At 53.6% G+C, this 26,829-nt stretch overlaps 1 protein-coding gene across 3 annotated transcripts in view; it reads right to left on the reverse strand.

The window, feature by feature from the left end:
* Positions 1–26,829, reverse strand: part of MSI2 (musashi RNA binding protein 2) — a 238,913-nt gene that overhangs the window by 36,065 nt on the left and 176,019 nt on the right. For all 3 annotated transcript variants that reach the window (XM_054394139.1, XM_054394138.1, XM_054394140.1), the window contains exons 8-10: positions 18,884–18,966; positions 10,548–10,662; positions 2,690–2,764 (exon numbers count right to left, since the gene is read on the reverse strand). In XM_054394139.1, coding sequence (XP_054250114.1) covers positions 2,690–2,764; positions 10,548–10,662; positions 18,884–18,966 — 273 coding nt within the window. The remainder of the gene's footprint in view (positions 1–2,689; positions 2,765–10,547; positions 10,663–18,883; positions 18,967–26,829) is intronic.

A 26,829-nucleotide genomic window follows, 5' to 3' on the forward strand; every position in this document is an offset into this window, starting at 1 on the left:
AAAAGGCACAGAAAGGGAATGACTGCAATGGGAAAAAACAGAACAGAACAAAAACCAGCCCCAAAGCTCTCAGTTAGACAAAAAATAACCTGATGGGAGAAGATAGAGCAGTGCCAAGGGGATTTCAGCTGGCCCTGTGCTGGGAAGGAGGTGGCAGAAGCCCATCCAGGTGACCCTGCCAGCAGCTCAGCTATGGGAATGGAAATGGCCAGAGGTGGATGCTGAGATCTGTCCCCTGGCTTCACCTGGCCACCAGGAAATGCCTCCAGGCAAGGTCAGCTCCAAGAGCCAAAGAGCTTCACTTTACAGAAGTAAGCAGGCAACATGACCTGGGGAGGAGCTGGGGTGATGCCCATGGGCAGGTTGGTGACCTGGGGGGGTGGGGACTGTCCACAGCCCAGCCCTGCAACCACCCCTGCCAGGCACCACCAAGCTGCTTACCCACAGCATGGGCACCTGGGCAGCAGAGGGCTCACCACAGCTGGACTTGCGTAAGAGCACTGCCAGGTCTGCTCTGCACCCACACCTGCAGGGATCACATCTCAGCTCCTGTGCCACCACTGCTTGGGCACCACAGAGCCAGGGTGCAGCTGATGCTCTCAGGCAGGCTGCTGGGATGCTCCTGCAGGAAGCTCTTCTCCTTTTGGAACCACCACACTTCTTAAAGAAGCAGATCCCAGATTCCTCCCCAGGACCCCTGCTCCTGTCTCACACTCCAAAGCACAGTTGTACCCCAGGCCCCATGGGCACTTCTGCAAGCACCAGAACACACCAAGGGAAGGGTTAGGGGCTGCCACCCTGTGAGTGGCACTTACCTCCTCTGCTGTTGCCATGGCAGGAGTGGGCAGCAGAAAGCCTCATCCTCAAATCCTGACCCACTCCCTCGCCCCCTGAGCTTACTCCTATGGCACAGGGCTCTCTGCCCGCAAACTGCAGTGAGGGGGTTACCCTACCCTGCTGATGGGCATCAAGGCCCTCACACCATGTCTCTGCCACCCCACTCTGAGTTCCCAGAGACCCAAGTCTCACATTGTCTGAGAAACCCCACCTGAGAGTCTAGGAGCTGCTCTGCCTGCTGTTGAGGAACGGATGACCCAAATGGGAGGGGAGTAAGTGACCTGGGCAGAGCTTTAGGGCAGGGAAATCCAAACTCTGAGCATCACCCCTGCCCTGCTCCCAAGGCCACAGCAGTGCCCACAGGCAGAGGCCCCTGCCTGTGGGTGCTGTCAGCCCACTGTGGTTTCCTTCTGCACACTCAGTCTCTGCAGGACACTGAAAATAGCTCACAAGGAACTGGAAGGTCTGCTTTGAGAAACCAGGTCCTTAATAAAAATACTTCTAAGGAGGGCTAGAGTCAAAGGGCTCCACTGCTGCCAGCCTGCAAACAGCTCCACTTGGAAGTGTTCATAATTAAAGTCCTCTGAGCTCTGCTGATTTCCATCAGTTAACTTTTCAAAGGTGTCTCTCATTTAACTGTCTTCAGACCACTCAGCTGGGAAGCCACGATCCCATCAGCACCCAGGAGAAAAGTGAGAGACAACCAGCAGAGCCCTTTGAAGCCTCCTCCTTATAGTCAACTAACAGCTTCAACCCCACCAGCCTGGACTTCTGTCTGCCCACTGGCTCTGGAAATGCCACCCACAGTGGCAGCTGCCTTGTCCCCACCAGCAGCTGTGCCACCACTGCTGCTGACCCTCCCTGCCCGCCACACCATCCTGGGAGCTCTGCTCTTAGCCCTGACAACAGCCTGGTTGGGTCAGACCTGGCTTGGTTTGGGAGGCTGCAGCACAGGTGGGAAAGAGGCAGATGAGCTTTAAGCAGAGCCATAGCTTTAGTGAACTCAAATTGGCACAAAGCCCCCACACAGCACCAGCTCCCTGATGTCCCTAGTCCTGGGAAAACCCAGGTGCAGTGAGGCCACTGCCCCATGGGCACCACTCAGGTGCCAGCCATTGGGAACACATCTGCTGCCCAGGCAACATCACACAGGGGCAGGCCTAGATGACCTTTAAAGGTCCCTTCCAGCCATTCCCATTCTAGGATTCTATGACCCAGTGCCCGCAACAGGGCTGGATCTTCACCTCCACCATGCTGCAGGTAGAGCTGAGCACCCCTCCATATCCTCACCCATCCTACAGAGCCTTCCCATGAGGCTGTTTGGTACAGCCAACCCAACTTGGTCCCACCAAAACAAGGGGGGAAACCAAACCAAAGCATGAACACACAGCTAGGAACTCTTTCTATCAAGGCCACCAGAGACACCAATACAGAGCACAGGAAGGTTGGACCTTCCACTCCTGATGAAGAGACTTACCACAGGCCAGCGTGCGAGGGTGTGTGGGGGTCTGTGTGTCTACCTCTAGAAGATATATGAAAGGAAAAAAAAACCCACAGGAAGGGTAAAAAGCTCTTCAGCTGCTGCTTTTTGTTTGAATTTCAGAAGTTTGTTTGCAAATAACCAGTACCAATTCACACGCTACAGAAAGGTACCTAAGGTATGGAGGAGCTGGAAGGAGCTGCTTTAAAAGAGTGAAATAAAAAAGAAGAAAGGAATTTGTTGTGGGAGATGCTCCCTGCAGACTTGCCTGTCTCAGCTTGCAGCTATGGATTAAAAAAGAAAATAAAATAAAAAAAAAAGAAAGGAGGAAAGAGGAGGGGCAAAGACAAGCTGGCAGTGCCAGGAACGTACCTGGGAACTGGTAGCTGTAGCTGGGGGCGAATCCGGGGTATCCTCGGCCGTACGTCGCCACGAAGTTCGGGTAACCTTGGTCACAGGAATGTGAGAGGAGAAAAGAGAGACACACAGAAGGAGAAAGAGAAGTTTGAGGATTAATGAAGGCTCTTTTTGTTTGGTTTGTTTTTTAAACACAATGAAAAAAATGACAAAAATGCTGCACAAATGAAAAAAAAAAAAAAAGCATGGGACCAGGCTGGGAAATGTCCAGAGAAGGGAGAGGAGAATGATCAGAGGGCTGGCAGAGCTGCCCTGTGAGGAGAGGCTGAGAGCTGGGGGTGTGCAGCCTGGACAAGAGAAGGCTTAGGGAGACCTTATTGCCATGGACCAGGACAGAAAGGGTGGCTGCCAGGAGCATGGAGACTCCCTTTGGACAAGGAGTGCCATGGAGAAGCCAAGGGGTGATGGGGACAAGTTACTGCTGGGGAGGTTCCCATTGGACTCCAGAAGAAAATGTTTCCCCATGAGCACAACCAGACATGGGAATCATCTCCCAAGGGCAGCAGTGGAGTCCCCTGCACTGGGCAGTCCCCTACACAGCACTCAGCTTGCCAGGCTGCTGTGCCAGCTCACTTCAGCTCCACCATCACCTGGAGAGGTTGGAGCAGATGAGCCTTGGGGTCCCTTCCAGCCTGGCACTCCGTGATTGTGTGAGACGGAGGATGGGTGAGACTTGATGTTACAGAAGGTGTTAAAAACCCCCAAGATCTATTCTGCTCGTGCAAAGCTGCTGCAAGGTTTCCTTCTGATCTGGAACAGAAGCACCTGGAGGTGTGTGGCTGGGCACTGGCTGGCCGGCGCGGTGCAGGGGCCCTGTCACTCAGGTAATTAACATGCACTTGGGTGCCTGCAGCCCAAGGACTCTGCACACTTGTTAGCTGCAAGAGTAAATGCCAAATGCTAAGGCTGAACACATAACACAGGTTTGCTCTGACATTTGGAGAGCTTACAATGAATGTACTTTGCTTCCCAGCTATTGACAGTGGGAGATTAAGGTAGTAGTAATTCTTTATCCCAGGAGTGTGAAGGACAACAGTTAACACATCAAAGAGTTGGAGGCAGCAGCAGCTACCAGAAAGCCAGGCACAGAGCTGTTGATTTCTCCAGAAAGTCAACCCCAGCTCTGAGAGCTGCTTCCTCAAGCGGTTCCTGAGACCCCTGTGGAAACACCCAACCCCTGACAGCTTCTGGAGTTCTCTACTCTGAGGAAAACACCACTGGAGAGTGTTTGGTTAAAGAAGATGCCTAAGAAGATGCAGGAAGTGGCAGCTCTGCCTGCTCCAACCCAGCAGCACTGGGAGTGAAGGGCAGCAGAGCCCTCAGAGGGTGCTGGATGGATGTAGGTAGCACCACTCAGCTGCCATCCCCGGGGGTGCTCAGGTGAGGCTGTCACCATGTCACACAGGGTGTGCCTTGCCAGCATCACTGGTGGCTAACTGACACCCCACAGCCAGGGCAGAGGGGGTCACTCCCCACCCCAGTCTTTTACCTTTCCAGCCTTTACACAGAGCATCTGTCCTGCCTGGTGCCACCACAGCTCTGGGCTACGACCTGCAGGCCAATGCCACAAACTGTCCCCTAAGGACACTCCCTAGAACGAGAACCTCGCTTCCAAGCCTCAGCTTTTCCTTGTTCAGTTTTCTTCAAACCAGGATTTTTTCTCAATTCCAGAGCCACAAACACTACAGAAGATTCCTGCTGACTGTCAGTGTCAGCCCAGACTCCTCCAGCCTCCAGGAAAGACCTCTCCAGACCAAGAAACCATCTCAGAAACTTTGCTCTCACTCTGAGTCAGAGGAAACCTCAGCAGTGATGACAGCAGCAGTTGGGCTGGACCCTGAGAAGATGTCTAGTGGCCAAAGTGTTCTCCTGGGGGTCACCTCTCTCTTTTATTTATTCTTCAATACCTTCCTACACCTCACAGCTACTCTTCTGCCATGGGCAGTCCCTCCATTTCTGACTGCATCTCCAGCTAGGTGTAACCTACCATTCCTCACCTCCTCCCCGGGGGAGTTACCAATGCTTGGATGAATTCTGATGCAGTGCCAGGGAAGGGCAGCCCCTGATGCCCAGGCAGCACACAGCAGTTCTCTGCAGACACTGCTGAGCCCTCACCAATTTATGTCACAGCTCAGCAGCTGGATTCCCCCAGAAACTAATCACCTCTGTCATTAAATCAGATCCTCCAGAGTTAAGCTTTACAAACCTTGTCTCCTTTTTTTTCAAACACCACTGCTGATCAATGGGCTGCTTGCTCACCAAGTGGTGCCATTAGCACCACTGCCAGCTCTGCCCTGAAAAAAATGGCTCTGCAGTGTCACACCACAGCCTCTCTCCTCGCCAAATGGGGGGAAAAAAAGGGGGCTTATTGGGAAGAAATTCTTGGCACTGAGGGTGGGGAGACATTGGAACAGGTTGCTCAGGGAGGTTGTGGCTGCCCCCTCCTTGGAAGTGTTCAAGGCCAGGCTGGATGAGGCTTTGAGCAACCTGAGCTGGTGGAGGTGTCCCTGCCCATGGCAGAAAGGTTGGAACTTGATGAGCTTTAAGGCCCCTTCCAAACCAACCCATTTTAGAACTCTTTTTTTCTGATTTGAACAACTCTGAAGCAGATCTCTCAGCTCATAACTGTCAGTGACCAGCATGGTGGTGGATGGCAGCTGCCCTTGGTGTTTTTGGAGCTGGCAGTACATGGCAGGATGCCAGCTCCTGCCCTGTCTTGGGATGCTCTGTGGGGCTTGGCTGGGAGCTGGGAATGTTTTGCAAGGCTGGGAATGCTCCTGGCTGGGAGCTGGAGATGCTCTTGGCTAGGAGCTGGGGATGCTCCTGGCTGGGAGCTGAGATGCTCTGCAGGGCCAGGAATGTCCATGGATTTGCTTCCAAACCCGTGGCCAAAGCCAGCTGTGTCTGATGGCAGTGGCAAGGCTGCCTGGGGGGCTCTTGCCTGTAGCGGCAGTGCTTGGTGCTCAGCAGTGCTTGGTGCTCAGCAGCCCTTGGTGCTCAGCAGTGCTCAGCACTCTCCAGGTCAGGCAGATGAAATCATAAATTTATAATACAACATTACTTCAATTTTCCTCTTCATTTGCTGCTGCAGTGCCCAGCTCTGCTCTAACGAGCCGAGCCCGATCCAGGCAGGGGAAATTGCCTGGCTGAATATCAATGGCACATTAACACCCTGCCCATGTGGATGCTTCATCAAGCCAAATTATGGCCACACTGACCTGCCCACCACTTCCATTAGATGCCATTCTTATCCTGCACCAGGCACCAAACAGTTTATTTGCTTCAGCAGCCCTGGGAATGGTCAATCTCTCATTGTCCCTTGCTGCTAAAGCACAACCCCAGGTTTTGCCTGGCTTACCACCCCCAAAGCCAGACCCTCCTGCCCGTGGAAGCAGAACTCAAACCACCGACCAGAACTGCTTTCACACCACAACCACCCATCTCCTGCCTCTGACATCAAGCAGCTCTGATGTGCCCAACCTGCAGAGGGTGGTTGAAGTTCCAAACCCAGGTGCTGCACCTTGCAGAGCCCCGCTCGCAGCAGGACACATCCTGCCTGGTGCTGGATGCCCTCCAGGCAGTGCTGGTGTGTGAGGTGGGCCAGCTACTCTACCTTCCATCCTGCACAGGGCATCCTGTAGACCAAGCAGCTTGCCATGGCCTGCACACAAGGTCACTGGAAAGGCAGGAGACCCAAGCCAGACTCCTGACTTCCCTCTATCCCCCCAGCACCCCAAGGTTCAAAGCAGCTTCTCCGGTCCTGGCAGGGCACTGCCCACAAGCCCTGGAGGAGGCTATGGAAAAGTCTTTCCCCTCTCAGCAGGTGACCTGAGATGGACACAGCTCAGGGTTCACACAGAGCACACTGGGGCCTGGGGACATCTAATTTCAAAATTACCTGCTCCAGTAAATGCAAGCAAATCCTTGTCCACAGTGCTGCTCAGAGCAAGGGATGCCAGGAGGGGCATGGTCCTCCTGCCACCACAGCCCCATGCTGCAGCCACAGTGCTCAAGGTCCTTCTGAAAGCAAACATGCTGTGACCTTGACATAAGCTCCTGTGACAGGAGGAAATGCAAACCAAACCACATCTTCTGTAGACAGAGGGGGGTCACATACCAGGGGAAAGAAACATCTGCTGGAGAAGTTCCTCCCCTGGTCCAACAAAGCTGCCCCTGCTCCTGCCTCAAGGGGCAGGTTGTGGCAACCTCCCAGGATGCCTGTGCTGAGGAAGGGTTCCCCTTCCCCAGTCCTGCCTCACAGGCAGCTGCTACTCAATTAAAGGCCTGCTGGAAGAGAGGAATGACTTTCTTTGAAGGGCACAAGCTTCTTTTATGCATGAGTTCAGCCTACCTAGACTGAACGTGTGCAGGAGAGCAGAGCCTCTGCAGTGACAGAAGCAGAGCCCTCCTGAAATCTGCTGTTCCCATCAGCCACCCTATCAGCAGGCTGGGGGTGTCAGCATCACAGGGGCTCCTGTCTCTGGAGGGCTTTGCAAGTCAAAAAGGGCCCAGCTCTCATGTTCAACACCAGCAAGTCTAAAAGACCATGGCCAGAAGATGAGAGTGCTGCAGACCCAGACCGACTGGGACCACCCCAACAGCAGCTGTGCCCTCCCAGACACACAGAGCTGCTTCAGATGTCCCATCTGAAGATGAGGAGACAGAGACCACCTCCTGCTCATGTTGCTCCTCGGTTGCTTTGTTCTTTTCTCTCTTCTTTCCCAAGTTTTCAGGCACAGACTTGAGCAGAAGGCACAAAGCCTTAGGGCAGTGCAGTGACTCCCACACGCCCTTGGGTGAAGTCTGCACACCAGGACCAGGTGACAGAGGTGAAGCTTCTGGGTGCATGGCAAACTTCTCAGCTGGTCAGTGGCTCCTCCTGGCTGCAGATGTGTGCTGCTGTGGGGGGCACAGGGTGCCTGCCTCTCCAGGAGCATCCTCAGGGCTGGGCAGCAGCTCTTCCTGCCCTGGGCTGCTAGGCAGGGAGAAGTCACTGGAATTGAACCCACTTCAGCCTGCACTTTATGCAGAGCAGCTAATTAATGTCCCTGATGTCCCCTGACACCCTGCGTGTCCCATCAGCAGAGCCAGCCCAGAGCAGTCCTGCAGGAAGGCTCTGAGCCCAAACCTCCTTTCAGAACACTTTAATTTGGTTCCAATCAACCAAATCAGCACAGCAGCAGCTGCCTGCACACCTCCAGACCCCGGCTGCTGTGGGCTCCTGGGGGAGGCTGTGATTAATGAGAAACACCAACTTCCCTGATGGCTTTGGAGGGGGCTGCTCCACGCCTGCCCTGAGGGTGTCTCCTGCCTGCCTGCCTCCCATTGCCTCCTCTGCCCATGAATGGCACCTGGAGAAGGTGACCTTGAACAAGAGCTTCTGCAAGCAGCTCTAACGATGTGTTCAGGTGGCCAAGAAGGCCAACAGCATCCTGGCCTGGATCAGCAGTGGTGTGGCCAGCAGAGGTAGGGAAGTGATTGTCCCCCCAGACTGGGCACTGGTGAGGCTGCACCTCGGATCCTGGGCTCAGGTTTGGGACCCTCACTCCAGCACTTAATTATTTATCGTGGTTCCACTGCAGCAAGCAGGAGCTTGGAAGATGAAAAAGCAGCTAGAGCAGAGAATGAAGCAGCTGACCCTCACCATCAATCAATCATTCACTCTGAGCAGGTCACCCTGGTTTGGAATGCAATCAGAGAATGTTGTGAGCTTGGCCAAGGCAGAGGCATCCCCCAGCAGCAGGACAGAGAGGTCCAAGAGGCACCCACATCCCTGTTCTGTGCAGGCACAGAGCCACTGGCTGAGGGCTTCTACCCTTCCTTCTTGTGGCTTGAAATGACCTCTTTCCAGAGAGGCAGCCCTGGTGGGAATGACTCCTTCTCAAGAGGCTTTCAAGACCTGTCTGGACGTGTTCCTGTGTGACCTGCCCTAGGTGATGCTGCTTTAGCAGTGGGGTTGGACTGGATGATCTCCAGAGGTCCCTTCCAAACTCTACCATTCTGTGACTCAGCTGCACTCTGGGGCTGAATTTTCGCTTCAGGTCACTGGGCTGGGTCCCAGATCACCACCAAGGAGAACGGTTGAGGAAGCTCTACCTGTGGTGAGCACAAGAGGGATGCTGCCCTGGGTTTTTCTGCCCAGCTTGGGGTGAACTTGGCTTTCTCCTTCAGCAGCTGGACAGGACTGGCCAGCAGGGCAGCAGACCCCCCCTCCACCACCCAAACATCACACTTCATGAGTGAGAAAGAGAGAGAGAAACAAGAGGAGTAAAATCCCCATGCTCGAGCACACTGGCAAGACAGAGGTAACAAAATCACAGGCTGACTAGGACAAGATAAATATTTTACCCATGAAATGTAATTTCCAGACACTGTGGGGCAGGGTGGCAGTGGAGTGTGGGGACAGAAAAATAGATGATGGGCTGAGCTAACCCAATTACACAGCCCCAGAATGGATCACTCCAGCCACACGGACAGCAGTGCTATTAATTCAGAGGGAAGGCAAACAGGGCAGGGAACTTTTCCCTATCAAATCAAGCAGTGCCTGGAGTCAAACATCTCAGCACAACAGCCTGATGCTCAGAGGAACCGAGTCCTCCCTGACCTGACAACCACTCCAGGAGCCTTGGGGTCCTCCAGCATCTCAGCCAGCCTGTGGACCTGCTTGGCAGCGCTCAGGACAACCAAGCTCCAGCTCCCAAGGCTGGGCTCTGTGCTCAGCTTCTGAGATTATCTAAACCCAGGACGGGAAATTCAAAGCATCCTGGAGAGGCCATGTACCATGGGCACGGTCTAGAGGTCATGGAGGGGCTGGGTAGAAGGTTGGACCTGATGCTTAGAGGTCTTTTCCAACCTTAATGATTCTTGATTCTCTGACACTAGCCTGGGCCAGGCTGGTTTCTGCCTGGGAACACCTCCGGATGCCCTCTGCTTTGTGCAGGCTTTATGAACGCAGCAGGTGACAACTGAGGGAAAAACTGACACAAAGTTGGAAAATAGATGGGATTTGGTAAAAACACCGTTGGAAATAGATGGGATTCTGCAAAACTACAGTTGGAAGTAGTTGTGATTTTACACCAACACACAGGGAAGGGCTCAGCAGCATTTTGGGTGAGCAAACCCTGAGGACAAAGAGGCCCAAGAAGTTGTCACTTTGTGTGGAACGCAGAACTACCCAGGCAGAAACAAACGAGAAGCAATTATAACTAACCAGAGCTGATGCACGAGTAGAGTGTTGCCATTAAATATCATTTATCCCATTTAATGAGTATTTCCTGGACACAATACTCTGGGCTAACACCACCCTTCCATCTCCCGCAGACCTGTAATTATGGCTGCGACCTGCCCCGTTCGGCGGCTCCCTGCTTCCCCCCGGCCCCGGCTAAGCAGCAGGAAGATTTTCAATTATCTCTGCTGAACTGTCACAGATACCTTTAAAAGAAGGGGAATAATGTGCGACTCAATTCCTCTAGAATAGGGGAAGAGATCATTTTTAGTCAGAACGAACAGGCTGCATCTTTCATCATCCTATTTTTTGCCAGGGAGAGTTTAAAACAGGCTCCTTAAAACCTCCATTTAAATGCAAATTCGAGGATTCCAGGCAGGGAGGGGAGCGGTGGTGGTGGTGGTGTGGGGGGGGGAGGTCATCAGGTACCACAGACAGGACTCTCTTCCCCGCTAGCTCCACCCCTGCTAAAGTTGTCCGCAGCCAGGGCAGGGGCTGGGATTCGCTGGCCCCTGCGGGCTGGGTGTTGGGGAAGCAGGGAGACAGCGCGGGGGCAGCGGGAGCCGTGCGGAGGGCTCGGGCACTTACCCAACATTCCCATCCCTAGCATAAAGGCGTCCATGGTATAGGGTAATCCACGGGCCCTTCCTCTCGTCCCTGGTGGAAACATCACTTCTTTAGGCTGTGCTTTCTTACATTCTACCTATTGAGCAGAAACATGGACAAATGAGATGCAAATGAATTCCATGTAAATGTCAAATGCAGAACTGAGCTACTTCAAGGAAAAAAAAAAAAGGGGGGGCGACGATGGGGCTGAAGGGAAGTTTTATTTTTAGCATTTGCCTCCCCCACAGCACCTCCCCCTCTCAAAGGTGAACGTTCAGAAGAGTGTGAAAGGTTTAAAAAAGCAAACGTCTCTGTCTCTTTAAACACACACAGCAACCCCCCTCCTGCAAAGGCTGCTTTCAGAAGGTTCCTGGAAGGAGAACCTGTGCTGGGCTCTCTCTCAATGGTACTGGTGGGTGTGGGATGAATGGAGGGAGGTCTCCAGCACAGCTCCATGGCAATCGATAACAGAAAATGACTCTGAGTGATCATTACAAAAGGCTGCTTTTAAACCAGGAATAAGGAATCAATACTTCCAGCCAGCAGAACGTTTCTGCAAACCCTATTAATAAACCATCTGCATTCTTTCACTTCCAGTTACTCCTGCTGACTTTTCGAGTTGCTTAATGCCACTTGAGCCATGTTCTGAGCCTCTGCCAACACCTTGGGAAAGGCAGAGACCCAGCACCCCCAGCTAGGCCACTGGGTGCTGGGTCTCAGACAATTTTCGCATGGGCACAGGCAGAAATAAAGCACTTTTCCATGGTTCCAGCACTGCTGACTTGAGCCCCTGCTCCCCTCAGCACTGCCAGTCAGTTTGGAGCTAACCAGAGCTATCCCAACCCATTTCTAGGGCTCCAAACCTTGGTCCACACTCTGAGCAACAGGCAAACATGCAGACAGCCTGGCATGGGTACAGGGGAGCCCTGTGCCACCACCTGTCCCATCTCTATGGGCTGCATGCTGAGAATCTCTGGCCTGAAGTTAAAGGCCTTAAGCTGAACCCAGAAGTCTGAGCTTTACATCTCTAACTTTGCTCTGCAATGAGTCCCTTGCTCCTCTTCACACACACTCCACACTCCCCCCAGCCCTTGCCTGGCCACACCAGAGTGGGACCAGAGGTGCCAAAGGCCAGGTCCATGCTCCCAGCAGACACATTGGCATGGCCACATGCAGCCCCACTGTCCCCAGCCCTCCTGTCCCAGCTGTGGCACTGCCAGGCTGTGGACAGGGCTTGGGAGCAGGGCTGAAGGGTCAGTTCTGAGCAGGGTGGTGTCTCCCACATGCCCTCCTGCCTCCAGGCAGGCACAGGTGGGTGGGTGTGCAGGCAGCCCAGGCACAGGGGCTGGAGGCTAACAAGGGTTGTGCTGTCTGGGTGCTGGCAGTGTGCTCATTGTCTCCTGCAAGCCAACCTCCCGTTCCTAGGCAACCCCATCAGGGAAAATTCCAGGTTTATACAATTTTCATTTAGGTAACAGAAAGGTTAACTGACTGTAATGGGAGTATTTTAAACAAACCCACCCACTCCTCACTTTCTGCTGCCAGCCTCCACAGACCACATTCACCTCTCCTGCTCACAGTGCCTCCTGAAACTGCCAGGCTCAGATGCTGCCAAAGCTGCCCAAACTCTGCTGCCAGCCAGGCTGCCCCCAGCCCAGGTAGCCTGGGAGGGAAATTCTTCTGCAACTCAACTTTTGCTACTTTTCTGCCAAGAACAGCTGGGCTCAAATGATTCACAGAGTCATAGCATGGTTTGGGCTGGAAGGTACCTCCAGGATCACCAAGTTCCAATTCCCCTGCCAGTTCCAACCCCACCAGCCCAGGCTGCTCAAGGCCTCATCCAGCCTGGCCTTGAACACCTCCAGGGAGGAGGCAGCCACAGACTCCCTGTGCAACCTGTTCCAGTGTCTCCCCACCCTCACTGCCAAGAGTTTCTTCCTTATCTCCAGTCTAAATCTCCCCTCCTCAAGCTTAAAGGTCTTAAAGGTCTTTTCCAACCAAAACAATTCTGATTCCAAGAAGCGTTTGGGTCCTTGTAGAAGACATCAGGAGAAGAACAGGGAGGGACTGGAGATGGCTTGAGTGGAGAGATTTGTGTGCACAGCCCAGACATGGCTGTGCAAGGGGAAAATGAGTGAGCAGGAACAGAAGGAAGAGAGGTGTTGAAGAGAGACTCTGCAGACATCCCAAAAGTCAGGCACAGCCACCACAGGGCCAGCAGATCCCTCACTCTCCTCTCCATCACTGTCAGGGCAGCAAGTCCTCTGGGAGAGAAAGATCCCACTGAGAGCAGCAGTGAGGACCAGTGTGTCCTCCAGCCAAAGCCACCAACCTCCTGCACACCCTGCACACCTGTCCCTGCACACCCATCCAAACTGGAACCCAGGAATTCCACCTCAACATGAGGAGAAACTTCTCTGGTATGAGGCTGCCAGAGCCCTGCAGCAGGCTGCCCAGAGAGACTATGGAGTCTCCTCTGGAGAGATTCCAACCCCACCTGGACATGTTCCTGTGTGACCTACTTTAGGTGATCCTGCACTGGCAGGGGAGTTGGACTGGATGACCTCCAGAGGTCCCTTCCAGCCCTCACCCTTCTGTGGTGCTGTGACAGGCACCACTCTGTGAGGCAGCCCTGAGAGCCCAGGGACACAGTACAGCTCCAACCACCGAGCACCAACCTCCCGCCCACCACCCCACACAGCTGCTCCACACTACCCTCTGAAGCTTGGGTGTGATCAGAGGGGCACTGCCCAGCAGCATCCAACCTGATGCCCCCAGCCACGACTCTGTCACCGCATCCCACAGCCACCTCCTTTGGGTTGGCAGTGCTCCAGATGTCAGGGTGGCTTTGGCACCACCTCACCCTGCTGCCAGAGGGGATGAGCACAACAACCCAGCCTGGCTGAACAGAGAAGATGAGCACAACATCCCAGCCTGGCTGGACAGAGAAGATGAGCACAACATCCCAGCCTGGCTGGACAGTGGGGATGAGCACAACAACCCAGCCTGGCTGGACAGAGGAGATGAGCACAACATCCCAGCCTGGCTGGACAGTGGGGATGAGCACAACAACCCAGCCTGGCTGGACAGAGGGGATGAGCACAACATCCCAGCCTGGCTGGACAGAGGGGATGAGCACAACAACCCAGCCTGGCTGGACAGAGGGGATGAGCACAACATCCCAGCCTGGCTGGACAGTGGGGATGAGCACAACAACCCAGCCTGGCTGGACAGAGGGGATGAGCACAACAACCCAGCCTGGCTGGACAGAGGGGATGAGCACAACATCCCAGCCTGGCTGGACAGAGGAGATGAGCACAACAACCCAGCCTGGCTGGACAGAGGGGATGAGCACAACATCCCAGCCTGGCTGGACAGAGGGGATGAGCACAACAACCCAGCCTGGCTGGACAGAGGGGATGAGCACAACAACCCAGCCTGGCTGGACAGAGGGGATGAGCACAACAACCCAGCCTGGCTGGACAGAGGGGATGAGCACAACATCCCAGCCTGGCTGGACAGAGGGGATGAGCACAACATCCCAGCCTGGCTGGACAGAGGGGATGAGCACAACAACCCAGCCTGGCTGGACAGAGGGGATGAGCACAACATCCCAGCCTGGCTGGACAGAGGGGATGAGCACAACATCCCAGCCTGGCTGGACAGAGGGGATGAGCACAACATCCCAGCCTGGCTGGACAGAGGGGATGAGCACAACAACCCAGCCTGGCTGGACAGAGGGGATGAGCACAACATCCCAGCCTGGCTGGACAGAGGGGATGAGCACAACATCCCAGCCTGGCTGGACAGAGGGATGAGCACAACATCCCAGCCTGGCTGGACAGAGGGGATGAGCACAACATCCCAGCCTGGCTGGACAGAGGGGATGAGCACAACATCCCAGCCTGGCTGGACAGAGGGGATGAGCACAACAACCCAGCCTGGCTGGACAGAGGGGATGAGCACAACATCCCAGCCTGGCTGGACAGTGGGGATGAGCACAACATCCCAGCCTGGCTGGACAGAGGGGATGAGCACAACAACCCAGCCTGGCTGGACAGAGGGGATGAGCACAACATCCCAGCCTGGCTGGACAGAGGGGATGAGCACAACAACCCAGCCTGGCTGGACAGAGGAGATGAGCACAACAACCCAGCCTGGCTGGACAGAGGGGATGAGCACAACAACCCAGCCTGGCTGGACAGAGGGGATGAGCACAACATCCCAGCCTGGCTGGACAGAGGGGATGAGCACAACATCCCAGCCTGGCTGGACAGAGGGGATGAGCACAACATCCCAGCCTGGCTCGAGGGACAATTAACAGGGAGATGCAGTTTGGATTAGCACCTTAGAAACAATAACTCAGTAATTAGCTTCTGCAGCCACACTCCAGCCTGCTGCTGCTGGCAGCATTGATGATTGCCACAGTGCAGGAGGATGCAAAGGGACTGGCAGAGAGGCTGAGCTGGGATTTAAAGGGGAAGAAAAAGTCACCAGCAGGAAAGAGAAATCATTCCTAAGCCTCTGTAAAGAAAATACACCCCATGTGGAGGGCAATACCTGTGAGCCAGCAGAGACTCTGTGCCCCTGCGGGAGGTGATAGGAAAGATACAGGACCAGGAGCACCAGCCCTGCTCTGCCCTGCCTTGGGAAGGGGCTGTGTGACCCCAGGCCTGGCAGCATGCCCTGGGTGGATCTTTACACTCCCCAGTGGTGGGCTTGGATGGTGCCTCCTCACTGAGAGATGCAGCAGAAGCTGAAAAATAAGGGCCCAGGCTGCTTTTCTGCAAGAAGCCAGCCCTGCCCTCCAGGGGAGCAGGATGGAGATGGCTGCAACCATCCTGCAGCCACAGTTAGCAGGGAGGTAAAACCCTGGGGGACATCACACATGGTGGCTAAGTGGGACACACCCCAGGGCTCCTCCACGAGAGGAGTGAAGGGTTTAGGAGTCTGTGCTCAGCTCTCTGCTGGGTCACCCCCAAGAGCCTGTCCAATGTGGGTGCTTTGGACACCCATTTGGTTCTCACACAACCTTCCAGCTGAGCATTTCTGTACATCCTAATCATTTCCAGATTTTTTCCACCTCCCCTGCATGAGGGATGTGCTTCACTCTCTGCAGCCTCACAAAAACAGTTCTAACTCAAAAAAAAAAAAAAAAAAAAAAAAAGGCAAGGAACCTAAAATTCACTATTCTTGTTTAGTCTGGTTTGGAGAATTAACCTCACACTGCAGTACTCTTGGGTCAAACTGAGCAGTCAAAGCCAGGAGAACTCAGGAGGGATGAGATGGGGAATGCAAAGCCTCTTACAGCCAGCCCAGCAAACCAGGCTGTCAGCTCTCAGCACCAGGCTGTCTCAAAGCCCCCTGGCCAGCAGCTTCCCAGGGAAAGCAGAGCTGTGCTGAGCAGAGCAGAATGCACACAGTCACAATGCACAGACCCCACTGCACCACCCAAGGACCAGGCAGCTTTGTCTTGCCACCAAGGTGTGAGCCACAGCCAGTGGAGATTTGACTACCTTGGAGCCACCAGGGATGGAGATGTCTTGAACTGCAAAAGGTTTGGATGAAAACTGAACAGCACGTGGTGTGTGACACACATCAGCAGCATCACCAGTCTGGGGAGAAGCCTGAGGAGTGTCCATAGCACCAAAAAACCTCACACCACTGAGTCCTTAATCCCCACAAACCTCACCAGGAGAGAGAGGAGCAGCCACAGGTGCTATGCAACCTCAAAGCCTATTTCAAAGCAGCTGAATATTTCTGTCAGCTGCTCCAGGGCTGAATTGAGATCCTGACTCTGCACCCAGGCTCAGCTCATCGCTCCACTCTCCAGCACCTGTCCCACCACAGCCCTAAGGAGAGTGACTCCAGCACAGAGGGATCCAAAGGGAAGTGAAGGACTCCACCAGGCTTCTGTTCCAGCCCCCCCAGAGCAAACCAGGTCTCTCCTTGCAGCACAACATTCAGGGGAGAGCTGGTTTGGGTTTTACTTCTTGCCCCTCCTGCAGTGTTTGGAGAGCACACCTGGCCTCCTGCCCCAGTCCCAGGCTTCCTTTATTAAAGCCCTGCCTGGCATTTTCTTTTCCCTTCCCCTGCTCCCTTAATACCACATTTGACATTCTAAGCTTTACGGATGGCAACAGAAGCAGAATGAGGGAGCTAAAAATAACCTCCCAAGGAGCCTGGAGGCCAGAAATAGGCTAGGGAGCAGCAGCAGCCCTGCTGCCCTGCGCTTGCCCCCACGCTGTGGGGAATGGCAGTGCCCAGGAGAGGGCAAAGAGCAAAGCTCAGGCCCAGGCGGTGCCCATGGAGCTGCAGGTGCCACAGCTGAGCAGCTCAGGGCTGGGGATGGGAATGGGAGTAAGGATGGAGATGGGGACAAGGGTAGGGATGGGAGTAAGGACAGGTATGAGGGTGGGAATGGGAGTGGCATAGGAATGGGGACAGGGATGGGGACAGTGTCCTCGTGCCAGCTCACCAAGCAGCTGCAAACTCCAGTGCCTCAAGGTGGGGCTGCAAGAACTTGTCCCCTTCCCAGCTGAGGGCCAGAGGCAGCCATGGTGCACTGAAGTGGGGGTTGCTCTCTTCTCCCTGCCACCAGGTGACAGAAGGAGAGGAAATGGCCTCAAGCTGTGCCAGGGAAGGCTCAGGTTGGGTATAAGGAACAATGTCTTTGCTGCAAGAGTGGTCAGGGATTGGCACGGGCTGCCCAGGGAGGTGGTGGAGTCCCCATCCCTGTAGGTGTTCCAGAAACCTATGGCCATGGCACTGTGGGACATGATTTAGTGGCCATGGTGGTGCTGGGCTGCTGGTTGGACTCAGTGACCTCAGAGGTCTCTTCCACCCAAAACAATTTTATGATTCTATGTTAAAACTGAAGCAGGAGCAGTCTGTCTTCAACAGCACTTTGGAAAGTTCATCCATGCCTAACTGGCCCCCAGCCAGCTGTGGTCACCTCCCTGGCCATGGGCACCAGCTTGCTGCCAGGCCAAGCTCTGCTGCCCCTGCATGGCTTTGGTGATGACTCTGCAGACCCAGGATGCTTGGAAAGGGCAAGAGGCAAAGCCCTCAGTATCCATCTGACATGGAGCAAGAGGCTTCCTAGAAGGTAAGGCGAACTGCCCCAGCCTTGCCCTACCATCCCACCACCCAGTTCACCAAGGGGTCCCTCACTTTTATTTCAGATGCGTATTGCAGGGAGGAACAATCTGAGGAATATTATTTCAGTGCCCTGGGAAAAATTAGCAAGTCAAATATTGAATCAGGCCTCCAGCATATGCCAAGGAGATTGCTTTGATCTTATCCACACTAAAAGCTCTATTATTGAATTTAAAGTCTGTGAACACAAATCAGACCAATGCACAATGCACATCTGAATGCACTTTGGAGAAGCAAAAGATGTTTTGACAAAGGGAAAAAGAATATTTTAGCTGAAAATATCAAAGTTACTGCAGCAATTGAAACCCAATGCCTCTTCTTGTCTGGCTCAGTGGCTCTCCTGACAGGACCAGCCACAACCTGGGACACTTCACTGTCACTTAGGAGAAACTTCACCCAGATCTGGCTCCTGGGTTGGGCTTGGGTGGAAACTGATTGCAGCCTGATGGCAGAGAGCCACAACATCCCAGGGGACATGGGCTAGCAGGCAGCGGCAGGACTCAGGAGCCAGCATGGCTGTTTTGGGAGCACAGGGCCTGGAACAGCTACCCCAGACCTCCTCCCTCCTGAAAACCTCTGCTGCAGCTGCTCAGTGGCTGCCATTGCTCTGCCCAAGAGCAGGGAGGAGCAGAATCATAGGCTCAGAGAATGGCACAGGGGGAAGGGAGCTCAGAGCTCATCTCCTCCAACCTCCCCACCATGGGCAGGGCACCTCCCAACTAGACTCAGCTGCTCAAAGCCTCATCCAGCCTGGGAGGAGGCAGCCACAGCCTCCCTGGGCAGCCTGTTCCACAGTCTCACCACCCTGGCACTGAAGAACTTCTTCCTCAGCTCCAGTCTAACCCTGCTCTGCCTCAGCTTCAAACCATTCCCTCCTGTGCTGTGCTGGAAGGGCTTCTCCAAGGCTGGCCAAGAAGCTGAGCAGGCTGATTCCCACCTTTGGTTTCCCACATCTGCTTGAGCCTGCAGATGCCTTTGCTCACAGGGGAGCAGGGGCAGGGTTTGTGGCCCAGGCTCAGCACCCTGTTCCCACGACAGCTCTGCTAGGAACCCAATGAACCTCAGGGAGAAGTTTGTGCCCCAGGGCCAGCAGCCAGGCAGGGCACAGGTCTGTGGCAAGGAGTGAGAAGATGCTGTGCTGTGGAACCAAAGCAACTTACCATTTTGTTATTGATTTCATGGAAATGAATCTCACAGACTTTTTCCACCACGTCTTCATTTTCAAAAGTTACGAAGCCAAATCCTGTTCAACAAAGACACAAAAAATGGGGGAGGGGGAAGGAAAACGTCAGTGAGGTGAAATGAGTTCATCTTAACATAGCATCACTCAGCCACTGGGACCTGCCTGGGAATAGACAGGCAGGGGGGAAGGCAGCTGCTGGCTATGGAGCTGCTCTTATGGATCTGATGTCCATGGAGGTGCTGTCCATGGAGCTGCTGCTGGAGGTACCACAGCCTCATGGAGGCAAAAAGCATCACCTCAGGGAAAATTCCTACAGTTTTTGTTCCAGCTCTTCCATAGGATTTAATGGAGAATTAAAATCTCCTTATGGATTTTTGGATCCATCCTGCAGAGTTCAATGGCTGCTCACAGCCCAGTTACACAATGGCTCAGGAGACACAACAAGGTTGTATTTTCTTTCACACCTTAGAGGTTTTTTTTCCAGGACAAAACCCAATTATATTCCTATGGCACCTTATTGATTTTAGCTCCTCTTTAATTCCACCAGACTGCTCCATTACAGCTGACTCATTACACCACCCCAAAGAAAATAAAAATCTGGGAAGGCAGAAGATGATTCCTTGTGAGAATACCTTGGAGAGGTGAAAAAAATAAAACCCAACCCAAACCCCACCAGTGCTTTCCCAAAAGATCCAGCAGCACTTGGTGCTTCCATTTCCCTCTGAGCAGCCACCAAGTGTGAGCAGCCACAGCTTCCCAGCACAATGCAGCTAGCCCCTGGAGGTGCTTATTTGTCCCTTTCTTCCTGAATTGCTTCCTCTAATACCTCATCAGGACATCCTGAGGCCTCCAAGAAACCATTACATTGAAGGTCTCTGATCTAATCATTCCTCTCTTCTCTGCTGCTGCTGCTTCAAAGGAGTGGTGGATTTGGGCTGGTTTAAGGCTGTTTGATGCCTGCTGCCTTGCCTGTAGCTCTGCACTGAGTTTGCTCTGCTGGGGCCACACCAAAGAAATCTGGCAGCTCACTACCACTACACACAGTCAAGTTCCTGCTCCTGCCTTAAAGGGGAAAGGAACAGCAAGCCAACAAACAAACCCCAACCCAACCTGCTCCACTTTGGGGCACAGCCTGATGGGTGAACACTGGCATCAGCTAAGGGGGGCTTAAAAATCTAATAACAACAGGCTGAACCCCCTCCCTCAGGGCACACTGAAAGTTCTGCTGGGCTCAGTGCTGGTGGAACAGCAGGGAATGTCCTCCTCACACTAGGCTCTGAGCCAAACCAGTGCTGGGGCACCCCCAGCAGCAGCCTTGGCCCATGCTGGGGTGATGAAGAGGGAAGCCAACGCTGCCTGGTGCTGTTCCCCACCAACAGTTCTGCCCAGTGACCTCCTCTCTGCTCAGCCATGCAAAGCAATCAAGCAGTTTTGTCTTTGGTGACTCCAAAGCAGCCAGCTCCTGGCTGCCACCAGCCCTGTGTCCATCCACCCCAGCCCCTGGGAGTCTGGGGAGACAGCAGTGAAGTCTCATCTCAAACCTACTTTGCTGCTGACGCTCCCCACCTGCACTCTGCACCCTCCAGCTCTTGGCCTGCTCCCCACCAACAGCAGTTGGTGGGATGGTGGTGCTCCCCCAGGCTTACTTCTCTAGGTGATGCTGCCTTGGCAGGGGGTTGGACTTGACGATCTCCAGAGGTCCCTTCCAGCCCCTACCATCCTCTAAACACTGCCTCACTTTGCACTTCAGGCATGTCGCAGCTTGAAGTCTTTTACTTCAGTCTTTCATCTGCCTTCTAAATGACTCCATTTCAACCTACCTGAAGCACACCTGTAGCTAAAACTAAACTGCTGGTGGTGAAGTGGCTGAAGGTGGCATCCCAGGGACCCTGCAGCACGCAGTGCTGAGCAATTACTGGGGCTGGGAGCAGAGCACTGCCGGGACTGGCTCTGCCCCGAGAAGGCTGAGGGCCACTCCAGGGCTACAGCCATTAATCGTCTGAGCACCAGCAACATCTTCATCATTAGCAACTCATTAGTGAGGGCTGCAGTTGAGGATTTCTCTTGCAACTTTTGTCAGGTCTGGCTGCCAGGACGAGGCGAGAGAGGGAATTTAGGAGATTAGCCTTAATGTGCAGAGCACCAGGAGAAAGCCCACTGCAGTCATTACACACTTGGACTAGGAAACAACTTTCCCATTCTCATCCCACTCCATATGGCTCAAACAGAGCCTTATCAAGACATTCTTTTTCTGATTAAATCAGAGCCACCCAGCTTTCTGCATCTGCAGATTTTATAACCAGAATAAAATGACAATCCCGAGGTGTCAGCACTCGTTTGCAGCAGATCTGTGACACACCACACAGGCCAGGCTGGCTCGGCAAGAAAAAACAGGCACCACTGGGTCTGTAAGAAAACCCAGCACCAGCCTGGATCCCTTCCTCTCTGGAGCAGCAGATGGGCAGCTCCAGGAGGATGGGGGCTTGTGGCTTTGGGGCCAGAGCCCACGCAGGGCAGCTGAAGGCTCCCAAAATTTTACCTTTATAGAATCACAGAATGGGTTGGGTTAGAAGGGACTTTAAAGCTCATCCAGTTCCAACCCCCTGCCATGGGCAGGGACACCTCCCACCAGCCCAGGTTGCTCAAGGACTCATCCAACCTGGCCTTGAACACCTCCAGGGAGGGACATCCACAACCTCCTTGGGCAAACAACCTCCCTGTGCAACTTGTTCCAGTTTCTCACCACCTTTATGATGATCAATAGCTTTAACTCATTGGGGAGTAACCAGAGGATTTCAATCTGCACATAGAGAGGCACTTAAAGGCCACAGGATGTTGTCCCAGAGATGCCATTGCTCCTTGAATGAACAATCTCCAAGACACGAAGAATTGGGGTTCTTCAGGCTGGAGAAAAGGAGGCTGAGGGGAGACCTTCTTGTTCCCTACAACTCCCTGAAAGGAGGTTGGAGCAAGGTGGGAGTTGGTCTCTTCTCCCAAGGAACAAGTGATAGGATGAGAGGAAACAGCCTCAAGTTGCACCAAGGGAGGTTTAGGTTGGACATGAGGAACAATTTCTTTGCCCAGAGGGTTGTCAAGCCCTGGCCCAGGCTGCCCAGGGCAGTGGTGGAGTTCCCACCCCTGGAAGGGTTTGAAAGCTGTGGAGAAGGTGGTGCTGAGGACCTGGCAGTGCTGGGTTAAGGGTTGGACTTGATCTTAGAGGTCTCTTCCAACCAAAACCATTCAATACTCCAGGATGCTACGCCCCAGGGTTAAACACTCTATCAAGTGAAGGGCACTGGGGGTCCTTCTGTCCTTTGACTTACCAGATTCCAACTTTCCCTACCTGCACAGACACAAGCAGGTACATCCCTGCCTCCTCAGCTAGCAGAGTGAACAAACTCTGAAATCACTCCAACTCTCACAAACCTCCCTGGCCCTACCAGACTAAAATTAATTCTGCTGAGAGGTACCAAGAGTCAACAGACCAGGGGAAAAAAAAAAAGAAAAAGAAAAGGAAAATGCTTCTTGCAAAGTGTATGAGAAAGATTAACACAAAACAAAGCAAGCTGCTTAAAATGGTGACATAAATAGGATTGCAGTTGTCAAGGAGCACCCATTTCCAGCTGAAATTACACCACAGCCCTCTGAATGAAGCTATTATTGGAAGCTAACAAGCTCCATTTAAGAGATAAGCATTTAACAGAGGCACACGGTTGGGTTTTTTTTATTCAAATGAATAAAACCTGAATATTCATTGGAATAATCTTTTCTGTAAAAGAAAAGACAAAGAAGAGCAAGAAAAAAAAAAAAAAAGGGCCAACAGATGCTCCCCCCCCAGTCTGTGAGCCAAGTGGGATCACTGAAGGAAGCTGAGAGGGATCCACGACCTTCAGGTGAAAAATCCCTCCTGAGGCAGCTGCTCAGGAGGAGCCATTCCACTCTGAGCATCCCAACACTTCACTCTGTTCAGTGCCAGTCTGTGGGCACTGATGGGCTCCAAAGGTCCTGGAAGCCCGGAACCATCCTAGACCTGACTGGGAGAAGATTTGTGGACTGGGCAGGCATCCAGAGTGTGTGGAACTCCAGATAGTTACTGGGAATGCTATGGACAAAGGACGGAGATCATAGAATCCTAGAATGGGTTGGGTTGGAAGGGATCTTAAAGATTACCTAGTTCCAGGAAGCAGCTGCCTTCAGAGAAGTGAAAGGAGTGGGAGGCACTCAGCACCCCTGCAGGGCAGGGACCCTCAGGGCTGCTGCTGACACCAGGGTGACTCACAAGAGGGGATCTTTCACTAGGAAACAAGGGCATCATTCACAGGGGAGGGAAAAGCTCGCAAAAGCCATCTCAAGATAGTCTCAAATATCCCAACCACTTCCCCTGGAAACCTTCCCAGTGTGCCCATTGATGCCAGCCCAGACGTTTGATGTCCAGCAGCAGGGGATACATCCTCCCTCATCACACCCAAAAGCCTCCTTTGATCCAGCCAAGCAAGCTGCCCAGACCCATGGGTGGATAGCTCTGTGTAGCAAGGCAGAGCTCCCTGCCACAGGATTCCAGGAAGAGAAGCAATGTGGAGAGAGAAGTGACTGAAATCACAGAAAGGTAAAAATGAGTTTACAAAGATGGGCAGAAGCTGGAAATAAGGTTGAGAAGCTGACCTGAAGATACCAAGAGGCAGTGCTCCTGTCTACTGCAGCTGGAGCTCTCTTCACACTCCACTCAAGGATATTTCACACCTCGGAAAGGTTTCAGGTCAACCCCAGGATAACAGAGCTGAGATGACACCACCACGGCTATCAGATATGGCTCCTTGCTGCTGCTGGTGGCCAGCAGCTCTCCCCCAGCCCCACACTCTGTGTGCAGAGATCTACAACATGCCTCTGGCTGCACACTGGGCAGCAGTGTCTCCCCCAAGCCCCTCATCAGGTTAAAGGCTTTGCTCTTCCCAGTCCCTGCAAGCACAGCCCACATCAACAAGGATACTGCTGGGGTTAGTCCCTGAAGACCTCTAATGGGCAAAGTGGGACCTGTGCTGCTCTCCTTAACCTGGGCTCAGCCTCCCCTCACACATGGAAGTGTTCTCATGGCACTGCCCTGCTCCAGCCTGCCACCCCAGCCACCACAGCCCTGGGGCCCAGGGGGGGTCTGTGGTCTCCCCCATCCCCATCCTGACACCCACTGCAGCACACAGCACCGTGATGAGGACATCTCAGTGCAGCCTGCACTCCCCTTTGGGGTCAGGTCCCAGTACCTGATCTGCCCATCCCTGTTTGCTCCATGCCTCTTCTCTTCTCCTCAGCTTTAAGTTACTTCAGCTGTGACACAGAGCAAGGTCCAGCCCTGCTGGGGCATTATTTGACCACCTGCTTTCCTGTTTATACCAAGAGTTTTGGCAGCTGGTCCTGCAAACTCTAATAAGATGCCTTTCAAAAAGGGAAGAACCCCCCCCAAAGGAGGAGGGAGGCAATGTGACCAGAGCAGGCAGGAGAACACGAAAGCCTGCGACAATTAATTTTTCCTCTTCTTGAAAAACGAGCCCCATTCCATCCATTAATAATGTGGGAGGAAAGAGGAAAAGTTGACACTAGTTTAATTTATTTTCTCAACTTGCCTGCTCACATTTCTCTCCCAGTTGCAAAGCTTTGCTGGTGCAGCTGGGAATTGCCAAGTGGCTGCCCCCCAGCCGGTGCAGAGATTGCTGTGAATCAACAGTCCTGGCTCCAGCCTCACAGCCCCTGGCAGCACGGGGCAGGGGGGAAGTTACTTAGTAAGCTGCAGCACATCCCAGGCTGCCAAGCTGCCCTGTGAAACTAATAATCAGCATCAGAATAAAATAATAATCATAAGGAAGCCTGCAGGAGAGGGGCAGAGGGGGAGGGGAAGCCAAGTCCTGTCGCTGCTGTCACCAACTCCTGTCTGTATGGAGAGGATGACTGAGCAGGGGCTGGGACACCTCAGCTGCTCAGGTGGTCAGCCAGGGATGTTTCTCACTTCTTGCTGTCTGCAAAAGTCATTCAGTTCATTACCCTGAGAGCCTGGGAATGGGGACCTGGAGTTTCATCCCACCTGTGGGAGAAGCAGCCCAAGAGCCAGGACTCAAAACCTTTGCTGCTTCCTTATGTTGTGTCTTTGGAGAAGCTGCTTAAACTTTCCTCCTGGTCCAGGTCCCACATTTCATCCCCATCACTTTTGTCTTGGAAGAGGCTAAACTGTAACAACTCTCTAGTCCCCTCCTCACAGTTTTCATCTGGCATACAGCAGCTCAACTCCCTAAAACTCAAGAGCACCAAGGACAGAAGCTGTCAGTTCTAACTTAAGTCCTTCCTCCAACTTCCTCTGCTGCAAATGCACCAAAGGAGAGCTTTTGCTCTCCAAACTCCCTCCAGAGTCACAGAGCACAGCCCTAGGCTGGAACACACTGCTCAGACTTTACCTTCTTAGGAGGTAGCCCCTAAGGAGGTGTTTGCCATGAAGAGCAACAACCGCACCTGAAGGTACCACCTGAAGCTACCTCCTGCTCCATGGGGAACAAGATCTCCCCCAACCCTTGAGACAACCAGAGAAGGAGAAGGATGCAGCAGGAGCAGGAAGGAGAAAGAGAAGGTTAACACCTACAGCCTAGGATGGAAAACATCCTCCTCACTGGAGTGTGAAGTGTGCTCCCTGGCAGTGCTGCTGGGAGCCTGGCTCCTCAGGACAGATGATTCACCTGCACACCAGGCACTGCTGTGTGCAGCTGGAGGGGCAGGAGGCAGCCAGGGGCTCCTGGCAGACACAGACAGGCCCTGCTGCTCTGTAAAGTGTCAACCCATGCTCCATGACATGAGAGAGAATGCTCCAAAGTACATCAGCAGACAACTGCCTGGATCAGACCCTCCACACAAGGTGCTGGTATTGCCACCCCGGTGTGGCAGGAGAGCCAGGAGCTGAGGTCAGCCCTGCAGCTAGATCAAGGGCACCAGCAAGAGGTTCCTCTGCTTTTGATCTGCAAAGCTGCAAGGCTCAGGGTCCTTGCTCTGTCCTCCCACAGCCATGGGGCACCAGCAGCAGGAGCACTGCTCACAAAAGCACCACAAAGGCACCTTAGGATGAGCAGCTGCTGCACCACATAGCAGCCTGCTGGCACCCTAGGGTGAGCCTGCTGGCACCTTCAAGTCTGCCTGCTGGCACCCTAGGGTGAGCCTGCTGCTCTGAACAGGTGAAAATCCACCCAGGCTGGTTCTGGGGAATGATGTTCACAGAAACACAGAATGTGTCAGGTTGGAAGGGATTGCTCTGTGGCATCAGAGACCCCCAAAAGCCTCTCAAATGCACTCCTCTTTGTACGACCAGAACAGGAACCTCATGCTCCACCTGAACACTTCTGGGTGTCCATTAGAAGACCTGCAGCACCAGTGACCAACCTCAGTGTGGGTTTCCATCCCCAGAACAAGCACCCTGCAGCCCCTCACCATGCCAAGGAAACTGTCACCACCACCAGTGATAGGACAAGAGGCAGCAGGTACACACCAGAACCCAGGAGGTCTCACTTGAACTGCTCTGGTGTGAGGGTGCTGGAGGCCTGGAGCAGGCTGCCCAGAGAGGTTGTGGAGTCTCCTTCTCTGGAGTGATTCCAACCCCCCCTGGCCATTGTGCTTCTGGGCCAGCTGCTGTGGGTGCCCCTGCTGGAGCAGGGGGGATGGAGTGGGTGATCTCCAGAGGTCCCTTTCAGCTGCACCACGCTGGGATGCTGTAACCTGGTCAGGCTCCCTCATCAGACACCAAGGCTGCCCCCGCCGCTGCCCTGCCATCTTTATCTCCTTGCCTACAGGCATCCAACCCTCTCTGCCTGTCAATTCCTGCACAGCTTATTACCAAATTTCTAAAATATTACATTTTTTATTATATCCAAATTCCCTTTATTGCATTTGACAATACAG

The sequence above is a fragment of the Indicator indicator genome, chromosome 30 (genome assembly GCF_027791375.1).
Source record: "Indicator indicator isolate 239-I01 chromosome 30, UM_Iind_1.1, whole genome shotgun sequence".
Taxonomy (NCBI): Eukaryota; Metazoa; Chordata; class Aves; order Piciformes; family Indicatoridae; genus Indicator; species Indicator indicator.